A 13388-nucleotide genomic window follows, 5' to 3' on the forward strand; every position below is an offset into this window, starting at 1 on the left:
GGATCTTCTGAAGCCCTGTCCAAGAGAACATGGAAGAAAAAGAGAGCATTAAGAAGCCCTCAACAAGAATACCCTGCAGCAGCTTCCAGGAGGTCACAGCAGCTAGGGGAAATCCTCTCTCCAGAGCGTGGGCTCCCTTCTCTTCTGGCATTTCTCTCTGTGTCTAAGTGCTAGCAGAATCCACCACAGTTCTGTGAGTCCGTGCATTTACTCATGTTGGTGACAGGGACTAGGAACCAAGGGTCTTGAGCTCCGAGTTTAGTGGCTTCCTTGTAGAATGTCACTTGCTCCTTTTGAACAGTTTCTTCTTCAGGAAAATTAGAAGACAGAAAAATACTTCTGGGAAGAGCTCAGAAAAGCATATCGTGATTGCATGCAAACCCAGTGAACATAACGTTGCACCCTTTAGTAGTATAATCCCAACACAGTGATATTTTTTGATTTAGCGTTAAAAACTGACCCTGTTCTCAGAGTATATGCCAATGTAAGGATGAAAACAAAAAGCCCATAGGAAATCTGTATATAAACACTGATTATATTAACAGCACAAATAGCGAGGAGGTGGGCAGAACAGATAAAGTGAGCTTACTACATCACGAGGAAGGGTAATTAAGAGGATTTTAGGTTTCCCCGATACTCTCTGGAGCAAATCCCCTTAGCTTTGTAAACAGGAGGAAATGAAGGACAGAATAATTGGAAGAAGGAAATGCCCCTGGTGACAATGTCAAGAACGAGACCAAATCTAGGACGAGGAGAAAAAGCACGGGCTTTTCCATCCCCACTCCCACCATCTCTGTACAGAGAATGACACACCGGCTCCTGCTGATCTCCCAGCAGACCAGGGAGGAGGAGGTAAGGGCTTCAGAAAATGGGAGGTTTAAGTGAACAGGAACGCAAGAAAAGGGAGTTCAAATGGACCACGGGATAAAATTAAGAAGCAGCGGGCTGAGTATTCAGGAGACTTGAGCATCTCTCCCTCCCCCAAGTGCTCACCGAAGGTGAACTGTATCAGACCCGTGGAAGGATCTTGGTCCAACAGGAACAGATTCTTTCCAAGTCCAGAGTACAGGAGCTCAGATCTCACTCTTTGCCACTTTACACCCTAGGGACTCCAGGGCTAGTTCCTCAGGATTCAGTGGGCAGAGACTAGAAGCTCCTTCCTCCCTTTTCAATAATTTTACTACCCCTTGGAGACACTCCTTGATCTGGGAGATTGGATGACTGGTGACAGAACAGAGAATGACCCTCGTGGGGTTTTCCAGGACCCAGCTCGGGCTCTGCCCTCAGGGCTGCTGAGAAAGCCCTCGGTGAGGCCTGAAGAGAGGAGGTGCTGCCCAGCTGGAGTGCTAAGGGATGAAGATTTCTCTCCCAGCAAAGAGCTGGCCTCTCCTGGCTGACCGTGGGGGAGGGGTGAACCACCAGCAGGGCCAAGTAGGCCTTGCAGCCTAGGTGGCGCTATTTCTCTACTTTTTAGGTCAAGTTCCTGCAGGAACTTCCTCGAGGTCCCTACTCCTGCTCCTGGTTTGCTGGCTTGCTGCTGTAAACCACCTTATATTATTTTTTTTTCTAAAAATACTCCAAAGCAATTGAAAGAGTCCCTTCTCCCACCAGCCAGCCCTGGCCCCAGCCCCAGCCCCAGGGAGCGGGTGGGTAGGCGGGGAGGTGGGCCACTGCTTTATTAAACACAGGGAAAACTAATATTTACGGAATAAAATTTATGGAGCAGCCACGAGAATTCGACCCTTTTATGTGCATGTGGAGTGGGGCTGGGCCAGCCTGGGGGCCTCAGGGAGGGGCCCAAGCCAGGGGGCAGGGCTGGAATACAGCCTGGCTAGGCCAATTTGTCAAGGCAGGGATTTCCCTGGAGTTGCCCTGGGATGAATGATTTTCAAACACCACCCATTGCTTTGGGGGGCAAGAGCTTCAGAGCAAGAATGACTGAGGCAGAGCCTTGGGGAGCAATGTTTCTCTAAGGGTGTGTTTGGGCAATACCCCCATGGGGGCAGCAACCTCTGGGGATAAAGGGGGCAGTGGGCGGGGAGGTCATGAGGCATACTCTTACTTAACCTTTTTAAAAAGTTACACATTCTTTTGAGAACATGAAAAGAAAAATTATGCTGTTAAGATTTTACTTATAATTTTAGGGGATTCTAAAACCCCTGATCCCTCTCTGATTAAAAATGCCTGCTCTTGAGACTGTGCTCTTAGGGCAGAAGGATTATCTAGGGTAAAGAACCCTTATTTTCCCCCAGCTTGCTGCGGAAGTCTTTCCATTTTTCATGTGGTCTCATACCTTGAAATCTGGCCATCTAAATTATGCCAAGAGAAACTAAACAACAAAGTAAGTCATCTGATAGATTGTTTTTACATAGTTCCCAATTCACTTCAATGACAGTCACCACCAGGGCACAGACTGGGTCTGAGGGTAAAGAAGGTTATCAGCAGCAACTGGGAATGAGCCCTGGTGGAGCTCTCTCAGACTCTGCCAGCAGGTAAAAAGGCCTGGTGGTAAGTCCTGGAGTCCGCCAAGGCTCCTCCCTTGAAGAGCTAATAGGGAGTAGAAAGAACATCCTCTTTGAAAAGAGGCAGCGTCACGGGAGAAAGAAGGACGTTACATCCTTCCTGGAAAATGTTTTCGGTAATGTATGTAACAATGCAGTTTAGAACTCAGCTGTCTGGGTTCAAATTCTGGCTGTTACTTATTAGCTGTGTGACCTCTGATAAGTCACTTAGTCCCTTCAAGACTCCATTTCCTAGTGGGTTAACAGTATCTTCTTCATATGATGCTGTGAGGATTCAATGCCAGGCACTTATTAGAGTACCTGGTATACATTAACTGGTAGCTGTTTATTATCGTTATTATAATCATTATTATAATTACTTGGATCATCCTCTTTCCCTCAAGACTTGACATGGGGACAGACACACCAGTCCCAGCCAGAAAGGACATGTGGACGAGGAGGCCTTTGACCATCGTAAGTAACTGAACCAGAAAAGGTCTCTACCTAACAGCTCCCAGTGAATATCTGAGTTCTACTTTCCTTCCTGTCTCTCCAAGGTAAAGTTTCAGATGGTCTTACCTATAGAGGAAAACCTAGCAGAGAAGGCCAAGGAACTCTGCGAATCCTCTTCTGCTAAATCTTCTTCTTTTTTTTTTTTTGGCCATGCCACGCAGCTTGTGGAATCTTAGTTCCCCGACCGGGGCCACAGCAGTGAAAGTACCGAGTCCTATCCACTGGACAGCCAGGGAAGTCTCAAATCCTGCTAGATTTGTCCAAAGAGTTCACTTTCTAACTAAGATTCTGCCTATCTCATACAGTCTTTACATATTTTCCTGCTAAGCGCTATTCATTCTATACATCAATTCTTTTGGTTCCAGAGAACTCCTCTGGCCATATTTCCTGTTCCCTGTCATCCTATCTTTTCCAGTTCTTCTAGTTGCTATGTTATTTGAAGTGAAGTGAAGGATGGGAAAATAAAATTCCTTTTTCTCCCACTCCGGGAAACTAACTTGGCCCTAGGGCTCAGAGCTCTTTGTAATTTCAATCCCATATTCAATCCCATATTAACCTGTTGTCTATGCCTTGGAAATAGACCAAAAAAAACCCATATCAAGTTGGACCAAAGAGCACAGAAACCATATGTTCTGCTATCTTGTGCCCACCATGGAGAGAGGTCTCAAGATCAAAGCTCCCGATTGGAGGCTTAGCACAGGCCACAGAAGAGAAGTATAAGAAGAACCTGAAGGATTAGACCGAGGGCCTAGACTTCATCCAGAGACAACAATGGGGTGGGACCCAGTAAAGTGAAGTGAGTTGGTATGTGTTCCACAGATAAGCAATCTCAAGAGCAGGGGAGTGTGAGTGCTTTTTATTCCATGCTAAAGAGAGGAGAGGGTCTCTGCGGAACACCTAGGACTGGCTAGGGACTCTTAAGAAAGGTAGACAAGGCTTCCTAAGCATGCTGTGCCTTTCTGCAGACCTGCCCCATATACCTAAAGTCCATGGTAGATCCTGGGTCTAGAGAACCTTCACCAAAAGAAAGGAGGGTATGGGATTCCCAGAGATTGGCTTCCACTCGGACAGGGAAGGCCAGTGCCCGATGGGTTGGAGCCAGGATTCCCTCAGTTGATAGTATCCATGCCTGTCAACATGAACTTCAGTTATCTTGCCCTTACAGTGGAGTCCCTGACTGTGTAACTCTGTGTCAGAGTTGCTGCTGTCACAGGACCTCCTTTCAAGGTGACACTAGGAAACTACTCTCTGAGTCCATCCTCAGCAGTTGAGACAGTGACAGGTTAACTGAAGAGCCCCCTTAGCTTCTTCCTCTTGACCTTCAACAGCTGAGGTCTCTGCGTAGGGCCTGAAGTAACCTAGAAAAAAAGGAACCCAAGTTAATAGAGGTTTTAAACAGTTCCACTTAAGTTAGGAAAAGAAATTCCTTCCTCCCATGGCTCTGGTTAAGACGGGTGGCTGATGCAGGAGTTCTGAAGTCCATGTCAGGCAGTGAATGTGATATAAGACTCTATGCAGGAGATACGCACATCACTTCTCCCCTAGGGAACAACCTCATAGACCATCACCGCAAGTGCGATAAGGCAAAAAAGGAGTCAAGGTCCATCATCCAGAAGAACTGCAGAGAGGAGACAGCAAGGGAAGATGCAAAAGACCATGACTCTCCATCCAGAAATCCACAATTTAGATGCCTGGTCGCAAATATGCCCAGTGTTGTTAAGGCAGTGTCAACTAGGTGACAGTTCCAGGGACCACTGGCTTGGGAGCTATAGGTGCAGACTCTCCCAAATCTTGAAATGCAGTCTAGGAAGCTGCTCACGACTTACTGTGGGCTCTTTTTCAGGCACTGGGAGGGACGGTGCTGAGGAGTCCAGCTCTTCTGGCTGATTCAGAAGTTGGCTATCAGTTCCTTGTGAGGAGGCACTGCTTGAGGTCTGGGGATCTTCTGATCAGAAAGATCAAGGGAAGATAGTGATAACTGCCTTCTTCTTACCAGAAAGGCATTAGCATTTACCAAGCATTCTGATAAAGGCCAGGCTTTGGTACTAATATGTAAACAGACACAAATCCACTTCCAACTAACTTCTGGAAAGCGCTGTTTCTATGATGAAGGTTCTCCAGGCCACGTTAACCACGTAGGACAAGAGTTTCCCTGACCCAGAACAGCTCACTGTTCTTCTACGTATTGCCTGCCACGTCTCAGGTAGGGAGACTAATTTTTTTCCTGGTTCTCTCACTAATTCTCCTCAGCATGTAGACCAGTTCTCATAAAGCTTTCTGCAGTGATGGAAATGTTCTGTATCTGAGCTGTCCAACCTGGTAGCCACTGGACACATGTAGCTATTGAGCACCTGAAATGTGCAAATGAGGGGATGAATTTTTCATTTTATTTAATTTTTATTTATTTAAATTTAAATAGTCACTATTGGCTAGAGCTACCATATTGAACAGCACAAACCTAGACCCTAACTCTAACCCCAGGAGACCAGGTACCTCTGGAGCTACTCACCAGTGCCTCGAAGCTTCTGTCCCACTTGGATCTCTTGTCTGGTGACTGCCATATACAGACTCTGTAGATTTGTGACAAAGCGTTTTCCGTCACCAACACTGCATGCCTCTGGTAGTTTCTACAGGGGAGAGGAGATGCTATCATTGGTGACATGGTATTGCTAGAAAAAAGAAACTTGATATCCCACGGGCAGAACTGGCATCAACCCTAAAAGAATTTATATACAGAACTTAGATCCAATATAGGACATCCATATCCAAACCTGTTAGGACCAATATAAAGACCTCTTGGGAGGTCTTCTCCTCTGAAAGGCAACTCAAACAAATATCTTTATTTCCTTCAATACTTATGTCTATTATGTTTCCCCATGAACACCTCATAGGTTTGTAGGTTCTTTTGTCCAAAAGGATGACCTCTTAGAGGACTGTTTTACGAAATCATCTTCCCTAAATTGTCCCTGAGTTGTACAGATTACTATTTTAATTAAATTCACTCCTAAACTTCTACACTGGAGAGAGAAAAAGGATGAAATCCAGGAAAGGGGAAAAAGAGCAAAATGGGAATGACAGACTGAGAGACAAGAATAGGTTATGGAGCTATGACAGTCAGTCACAGGAGGCGGGAGAGACAAAGTCCACAGAGCTTTGGAGGCTTGCCTGCTACACTATACATTGTGCTTTACTATAACCCATGACCTCACGTTGGGGGTGATATTTCCCCCAAGTGGGGAGAAAATTTGCTCTTGGGGGATGAAAAAAATCTTACTCTTTTAAAGTATAAAGCACAGATACACAAATTGCACATAAACAGAATTTTGGTTTATCTATGGTATTAAAATTTCCTGAGGGGGGATGATTAGGAAAAAATGTCTTAAAAGGTTCCTCAGGGAGGTGATAATGAAAAAAAAATTGAGAAACACTGCTACAATCATATTATATTTATCTGTTTCCTTCATTATGGAATGAACTGTGGATTTATATCCACAGCAAAATGCTTTGCCTAGTTCAGGTTTCATACACTTGGCTGAACTGAGTTTAAGTAACGGCTGAAGACTTAAGAAAGTGCAATAAAAATGAGATGAAAGAGTATGGTGTCCAGTGGACCTAAACCTGGCTGTACTTCAGAATCTTGGAAAGGGCCCAGAACCACTTCGTCTGTCCCTATGCATGCAAATCGCCATGGCTCCCAGCCAAGTTAGCAGGTTCTCCAAGGGAAGCCAGGCCAGCAGCTCACATGGGAACAAGCCCAGGAATCCTGGATTGGCCCACATCTCATGTCAAGGGCACTCTCTCTGTGCTATAAGGGCATTCATTTCTGAAAACCCACTGTGGGAGAAGGATGGAAGAGAGAAAGTGGGAGAAGCAGTGAACTAGTTGCTGAAACCATGGTTAAGATTATACAGCTCTTTCCCTGAGCACGGTGGTAGCTGAAAAACTTATTGATCCCCGAGAAATGTAACATAGATTTCTACTCCAACCCTACTCACATAAAGACTGTATCAGTCTTGGACTTTCACTGGAAACCGCAGATGTAACATCGATTTCTACTCCAACCCTACTCACATAAAGACTGTATCAGTCTTGGACTTTCACTGGAAACCGCAGATGTAACATCGATTTCTACTCCAACCCTACTCACATAAAGACTGTATCAGTCTTGGACTTTCACTGGAAACCGCAGATGTAACATCGATTTCTACTCCAACCCTACTCACATAAAGACTGTATCAGTCTTGGACTTTCACTGGAAACCGCAGATGTAACATCGATTTCTACTCCAACCCTACTCACATAAAGACTGTACCAGTCTTGGACTTTCACTGGAAACCGCAGATGTAACATCGATTTCTACTCCAATCCTACTCGCATAAAGACTGTACCAGTCTTGGACTTTCACTGGAAACCGCAATCAATCAGGAGCCTTGAGTGCAGACGTTGCTTCCAGCAGTAATCTCACTAGGAGTATAACAGCCCTCCTCAGCAGCATTCCCTGAGGAATGAACTGAAACAGGCCACGGACCTCTATCTCACCTCACTCTCCTTCCTAAGTTGAGCTCTCCAACCCCCAAGCCACCTCCTCCAGCAGAAGGTCCTCTACTCTATGGCCAGAGAGCCCTGACAGCAGAGAGGCAAACGGCTGTTCTCCGTCCTCACATCTCACGTCTCTGGGATCTCCCTTCATACTGCTCACGACGTGTGGCCTCTCTTAGGGTCACCCACACATGGTTTGGCAGGCACTGCGCTGTCTGTACAAACGGGCCAGGCAGAATCTAGGCAGTCCAGGGTCATCTCCTCCTGCCCTTTCTATGGAACTAAACAGACTCATAAAATTTCCAGGGTGACCTTTAGCCAGTTCATGTATTTAATCTCAAAATGAAGTGCCAGAAATAAAAGGCCACTGGAGCTACTGCTGTCCTGGACCTAAGTCCAAATCCAGAACCTGTATCTTAGCCCTTCCTCCATCCTTCCCCTTCTCAGGGAGATCTGGTCCTGGAGCTGCTACCAAAGGTCATCCCACCCGATTGTCTATTCTCAGAAAAGTACTAGGAAGAGAGTATTGGTACATTTCCTGCATATTTACTATGTGCTAGACACTGCTCTAAGCATTTAAAGGTATCAACCCATCCTGTCTTATTCACTGCTATTTCCCTGGCACCTAGAACAACCTGGCCCACAGGGGATGCTCAATAACTATGTATGAATGAAGGACTATGGTTGGCATGAGTGTGACCCCATCTTGCTGAGGCAGTTACAGCTGGTAAGTGGTGGAACAAGATCAGAATCCAGACCATGTGGCTTCAGGGCCCTCGCATATAACAACTACCCTATTTACTTCTCTGAAGCATAGAATTTTAGTCTAAAGGGCAATACAGCCTTCCCCAGGATTACAGCCCTTAATTCCTTGCATCACAGATCATCTGCATCACAGACCATCTGCGTCACAGATCATCAGCTGCACCCATCCAGCTCAGAAACAGGCTCCCTCAGGGGACAAGGAAAACATGAGCAGATATAAAGGAGGCAACTGGCCCCATCTGGAACTCTCAGAGGGCTGAAGGGCCATACCCTTAATCCTGTCCTCGCTGTTCCCCATCATCACTGATCCCTTGGGTATCATTCTCAGAATATGCTAGGGAAGACAGGTGGTGAGGCCTGAGCCTGGGAAGGAGAAATACTAGTTCCCTGTGCAGGACAATGGTAGGGGCGAGCTGGGGCGGGCAGCAGAGATCAAAGGGAGAAGCTGGAGTCAGGACTAAGAAAAGCAAATAGCAGTGCCCCCTGCTATAAGTACACCTGAGCCAGGAGCAAGGTGTACCAGCCACAAGCGGGTCACTGCCCAGAATGGGGAGGGGAAGAAGAGCCAGGTCAGTCTACTGTATAATATGTTCATCTGATTAACCCAGAATCAACTCTACTCAGCAGAAAGGTTACTGAGATTCTACCATGTGCCAGGTGCTACAGGACTGGGGGAGGGGAAGTGGATGCACCAGTCCTTCCCTCCTCAGAACAGGACAGAGTTAGTATAAAGATAAATAAGTCAGGGCTTCCCTGGTGGTGCAGTGGTTAAGAATCCGCCTGCCAATGCAGGGGACACTGGTTTGAGCCCTGGTCTGGGAAGATCCCACATGCCTCAGAGCAACTAAGCCCATGCGCCACAACTAACTGGGTCTGTGCTCTAGAGCCCGCAAGCCACAAATACTGAAGCCCGCGCACCTAGAGCCCGTGCTCTGCAACAAGAGAAGCCACCACAATGAAAAGCCCGTGCGCCGCAATGACGAGTAGCCCCAGCTCGCCACAACTAGAGAAAGCCCGCACACAGCAATGAAGACCCAATGCAGCCAAAAATAAATAAATTTAAAAAAAAAAAAGATAAATAAGTCAGGGGCCCTGCCTCAAAGAGTTTACAGTCATACGTGGGACAGAGGCAGATGCAGGTATCCCCCACTTTTTGAAAATTTGCTTGATGTCACTTTGCTTTTAGGAAAAGCCTACATTAGTACCTGTTTTTGCTAACTGGAAGAAATCCAAAAAAGATTTTCGCTTTTATGAAAAAAGGTAATTTCTCCTTCACTTTACCCCATTTCAGCTTATGAAATGGTTCATAGGAGTGCTCTACTTTCAGATAGAAGGAGGAACCTGTATGTGTGTATGTGTGTTTTTCAGGCATTATGCTATTACAGAGTTATAAACAAAGGGTAATAAGAACCCAGAGAACAAGGAAGGGACAAAGTCTCACTGAGAGTCCTGCAAAACACTTCAGAGGTGGTGACATTGAGTTAAGCCTTTGCAAGGTTAGACTTTGAATGTGGTGGAAGTATTTGAAGCACAAAGGTGTGAAAGGACAGGACAGGTGGACAGATCTCATGGGAAATGAGACTGGAAGGCTAAATTCATATCCACGAGATGGCAAAGGACTTTGTTTTCTGAATGAAGGATATGCCCGTGGGAATCCCTTTTGTTTCACAAAGTGGCTTTCTCTGCTATACAACTACTTGCCAAGGCTTCCTTGGCATCAAACTATTACTGATAAAACCTCGAGGAGTCAGAAGTTTCCTCAAGGTTTCCCTTTCTAGGCTTTCTGCTACATTTAGAACCTCTTCACTACTTACTGCTGGTACTGTGACCCTTTAAGAGCCACAAGAGCTACATCACTCTCCTGTCTCCAGCAGCTCTGTTACTCTCTCACCTCCAGTCCACTAGGACTTTGGCCCCTGCTATACGGCCACATCAGAAGCGTTAGGAAAACCAAAGTTACAGAAATCATAAACGGCATTTTATTTCCCCTTCTTGTCCCTATGGCAGCCCATCTTGGTTGCTAGGCCCCAAACTCCCCTCCTTTAACCATAATTCCCATCTTCACTGAGTCTAAAACTCACTCCCAGTGGTCTGAAAATTCTAAGACCCCCTCCTGCCCCATGATCCCAACAGGATCTGTTGGAGCAATCCCAACTGCCACTTTCAACTAGAAATGAAAGGTCTGATCCTACCCCCACTCCCCACCCCCATCTCATCCCTCCTTTCCTCTGAGGCTGCTTCAGAAAAGAAACCTTTAGAATCCTGGGTAAGGAAAGGCTGGACCCGGATATACTGCTCACCCTACTCAGTATGGACCCACAGGTCAAGTATACAGGTTTAAAAGACAGAAGAGAAGGGAGAAATGAGCAAACTGGAGCCCCCAACACTAGCCCTGAGTAGGTCTTTGGTTCTGGCACCAGCCCCAGAAGCTGGCACAGCCCCAAGGCCCTGACACTGACCATCACAATATCATAACCGCCAGGGCAGGGCCCCCAACACGTGACTTCCCAAGGGTAAAAATCCTCTCCTCCCTCTTGCAATGTGGTAAACTGCTGTACTGGATACAAACTTCCCTCCCTAGAGGGCCCAAGTCAGGTTAGGAAATCATGGTAATCTTCATCATTAGCTCCTCTTTGCGGTAAAAGCATACTGAAAAACCCTTCTAAGGTCTCAGATTACCAAAGGTTTACCAAAATAAATAGGGAAGAACAAGAAAACTGGTTTGGGAAGAGGACTCCAAGGAGAAAGACTCTTCGGAATAGAATTCCACCCCCGCCACACCATCCATTCATTCGACAAATATTTACTGATTACCTACAGTGTTCGCGATGATGTGGGTGCTGGGGATACAGTATATTGAACAAAAGAGATAAAAATTCCCTGCCCTCGGGCTTCCCTGGTGGTGCAATGGTTGAGAGTCCACCTGCCGATGCAGGGGACACAGGTTCATGCCCCAGTCTGGGAAGATCCCACATGCCGCCGAGTGACTAGGCCCGTGAGCCATGGCTGCTGAGCCTGCACGTCCGGAGCCTGTGCTCCACAACGGGAGAGGTCACAACAGTGAGAGGCCCTCGTACAGCAAAAAAAAAAAAAAAAAATTCCCTGCCCTCCTGAAGTTTACATTCTAGAGAGGGGAGATCAACAACAAACATAGCTAATTAAACCATATTCTCTATCAGATGGTGTTAGCACCACAGAGAAAAATAAATCAGCACAGGCTGATTACGGGATGGGGCAGGAATGTGTTGCAATTTTAAATAGAGGTCAAAGAAGGCCTCACTGAGAGATGACACTTTAAAAAGATCTAAAGGAAAGTAACAGGACGGTCCACTGGCTATCCAGATCAAGTGACCAGATTCCCAGTTTGCCTGGGTCAGTCCCAGTTTGTGCTTGTTGTCATTTATTAGTAGAGCTCCTTTTCTCTCTTATAAGTGTCCCAATTTGGATGATAAATTAGGTGATCACCCTAGATCAGAGGGAGAGCATAGCAGGTCTGTGGATATGTGTCTGTGTGTTTATTTGAAATCGTGAGATAATGTAGCATATGATCTTTTATTCTGTGAGATGGGAAGCCACTGGAGTTTATAAAGAGAAGAGTGAAATGATCTGATACACATTTTAAAAAGATCACTTTGAATGTAGAAAGACAAGTGGGTAGATCTGTTAGGAGGCTGCTACAATAACCAAGTGGGAGAGGATAGTGGCTTGGGCCTGGATGGCAACAGTGGAGGTGGTGATAAGTGATCAGATTCTGGATACATTTGAAGGTATGGCCGATAGGATTCATTGATGGATTGTATATCAATCCATCAATGGATGGAATCCATTGAGAGGAATCAAGGATAGCTCTACTCCAGGGCATAAGGCAGATATTCCAGAGGGATGATCCAGAAACCTAAAATAAAATCAGAGATAACTTGAAATGGCTCGTGGGTCGACAACACAGACTCAACCTGGGTAGGAAAACAGGGAGACTCAGTGGGAAACGTGAACCCAATGCCCAAGAGAAGTACCAAAAAGTTTAAAAAGAGGAAGCCATAAGTGGCTTCTCACTCAAAGAGGACGAAACAAAACCGTCTAAGAATTAGGGGGAAAAATGTCTCAGAAAAAAAAGATAAGTAGAAACAAGCTTTAAGTTCTGGCTTTAGAGTCACAAAGACTCGGATCTGTACCTAAGGTCTTCTATTTGCTAGCTGTGACACTTTGGGCAGTTTACTGTATTTAATCAACGTCCTATTTTAAGAGAAAAAAAGAGATGGAGGGTTGGGTAGATATGGGGGGTGGGGAGGGGGGACTGAGACAAACAATATCTACATCATAGAGTTCATGAGGGGATTAAACAAGCGAGTAGAATAAGTACCCAAGAAATCTCTGTCCCCTCCCTTTGCAAGACAAAGGAGGCTCAAGAAATGCCCTAATGAGCTCCAGTACTTAGAGAAACCAGGGTCTCACCCAAATGTTAACCTTTTCCCACTGCGTCCCAAAGCATATGATCTAAAAATTCAGTGACTACTCAAAGCCCAGGTCAGGGAGATACAGTCACAGAAACCCAGCTAGTAACCTGTGGGTAGTTCACTGTCCACCATGGCCACACGAGCCCAATCCTCAGGCTCCAGTAAGGACCAAGGTCCTGGCTTTAAACTCTGGCTTTGCCAGTTAGCAGCTATGTTACTGACTTCTTTTAGCCTCTATCCCTTCACCAGAACAATGAGGAGACCAATACCTACTTTTATGAGACTGATAGAAGGATTATATGAGGTAATACATGTAAAGGTTGCCTGCTCCTTATAAATTATGTCTCCTGACCTCCCCTCAAATGCTCTTGTTGCCTCTCAAATATCTCCTTTACTCTCCCAAAGTGCCGGACCTACCCAAGAAGCCAAGGTTTCACCTTCCTTCTCCTCACCCTCCTTTTTTGGGAGGTGGTGGGTATAATAGTGGAGAGTAAAACTTCCTATTCCAGAAGCACACAAAGCACAAACAGCTTACTCCCTGAAAAACTTTAGCTGAAGTCCAACAATGATTCCACCAGGAACCCTTTCTCACTGCCATTTCCTGCTCCCCAGTGAG

General features: G+C 45.9%; 1 protein-coding gene across 5 annotated transcripts in view; it reads right to left on the minus strand.

Annotated features, from left to right (window-relative positions):
• Positions 1-3005: 3005 nt before the first annotated feature.
• The window catches only part of NHEJ1 (non-homologous end joining factor 1), a 78084-nt gene continuing 67701 nt past the window's right edge, over positions 3006-13388 (minus strand). For 3 of the 5 annotated variants that reach the window (XM_079925313.1, XM_079925310.1, XM_079925314.1), the window contains 3 exons: positions 5524-5641; positions 4841-4959; positions 3006-4372 (listed from right to left, as the gene is read on the minus strand). In XM_079925313.1, the coding sequence (XP_079781439.1) occupies positions 4298-4372; positions 4841-4959; positions 5524-5641 (312 nt within the window). In that variant the 3' untranslated portion in view covers positions 3006-4297. Of the gene's footprint in view, positions 4373-4840; positions 4960-5200; positions 5366-5523; positions 5642-13388 lie in introns of those variants that run through there. The other 2 variants (XM_079925311.1, XM_079925312.1) reach the window with 2 other exon arrangements.

This window comes from Stenella coeruleoalba (genome assembly GCF_951394435.1).
Source record: "Stenella coeruleoalba genome assembly, chromosome: 6".
Classification (NCBI taxonomy): Eukaryota; Metazoa; Chordata; class Mammalia; order Artiodactyla; family Delphinidae; genus Stenella; species Stenella coeruleoalba.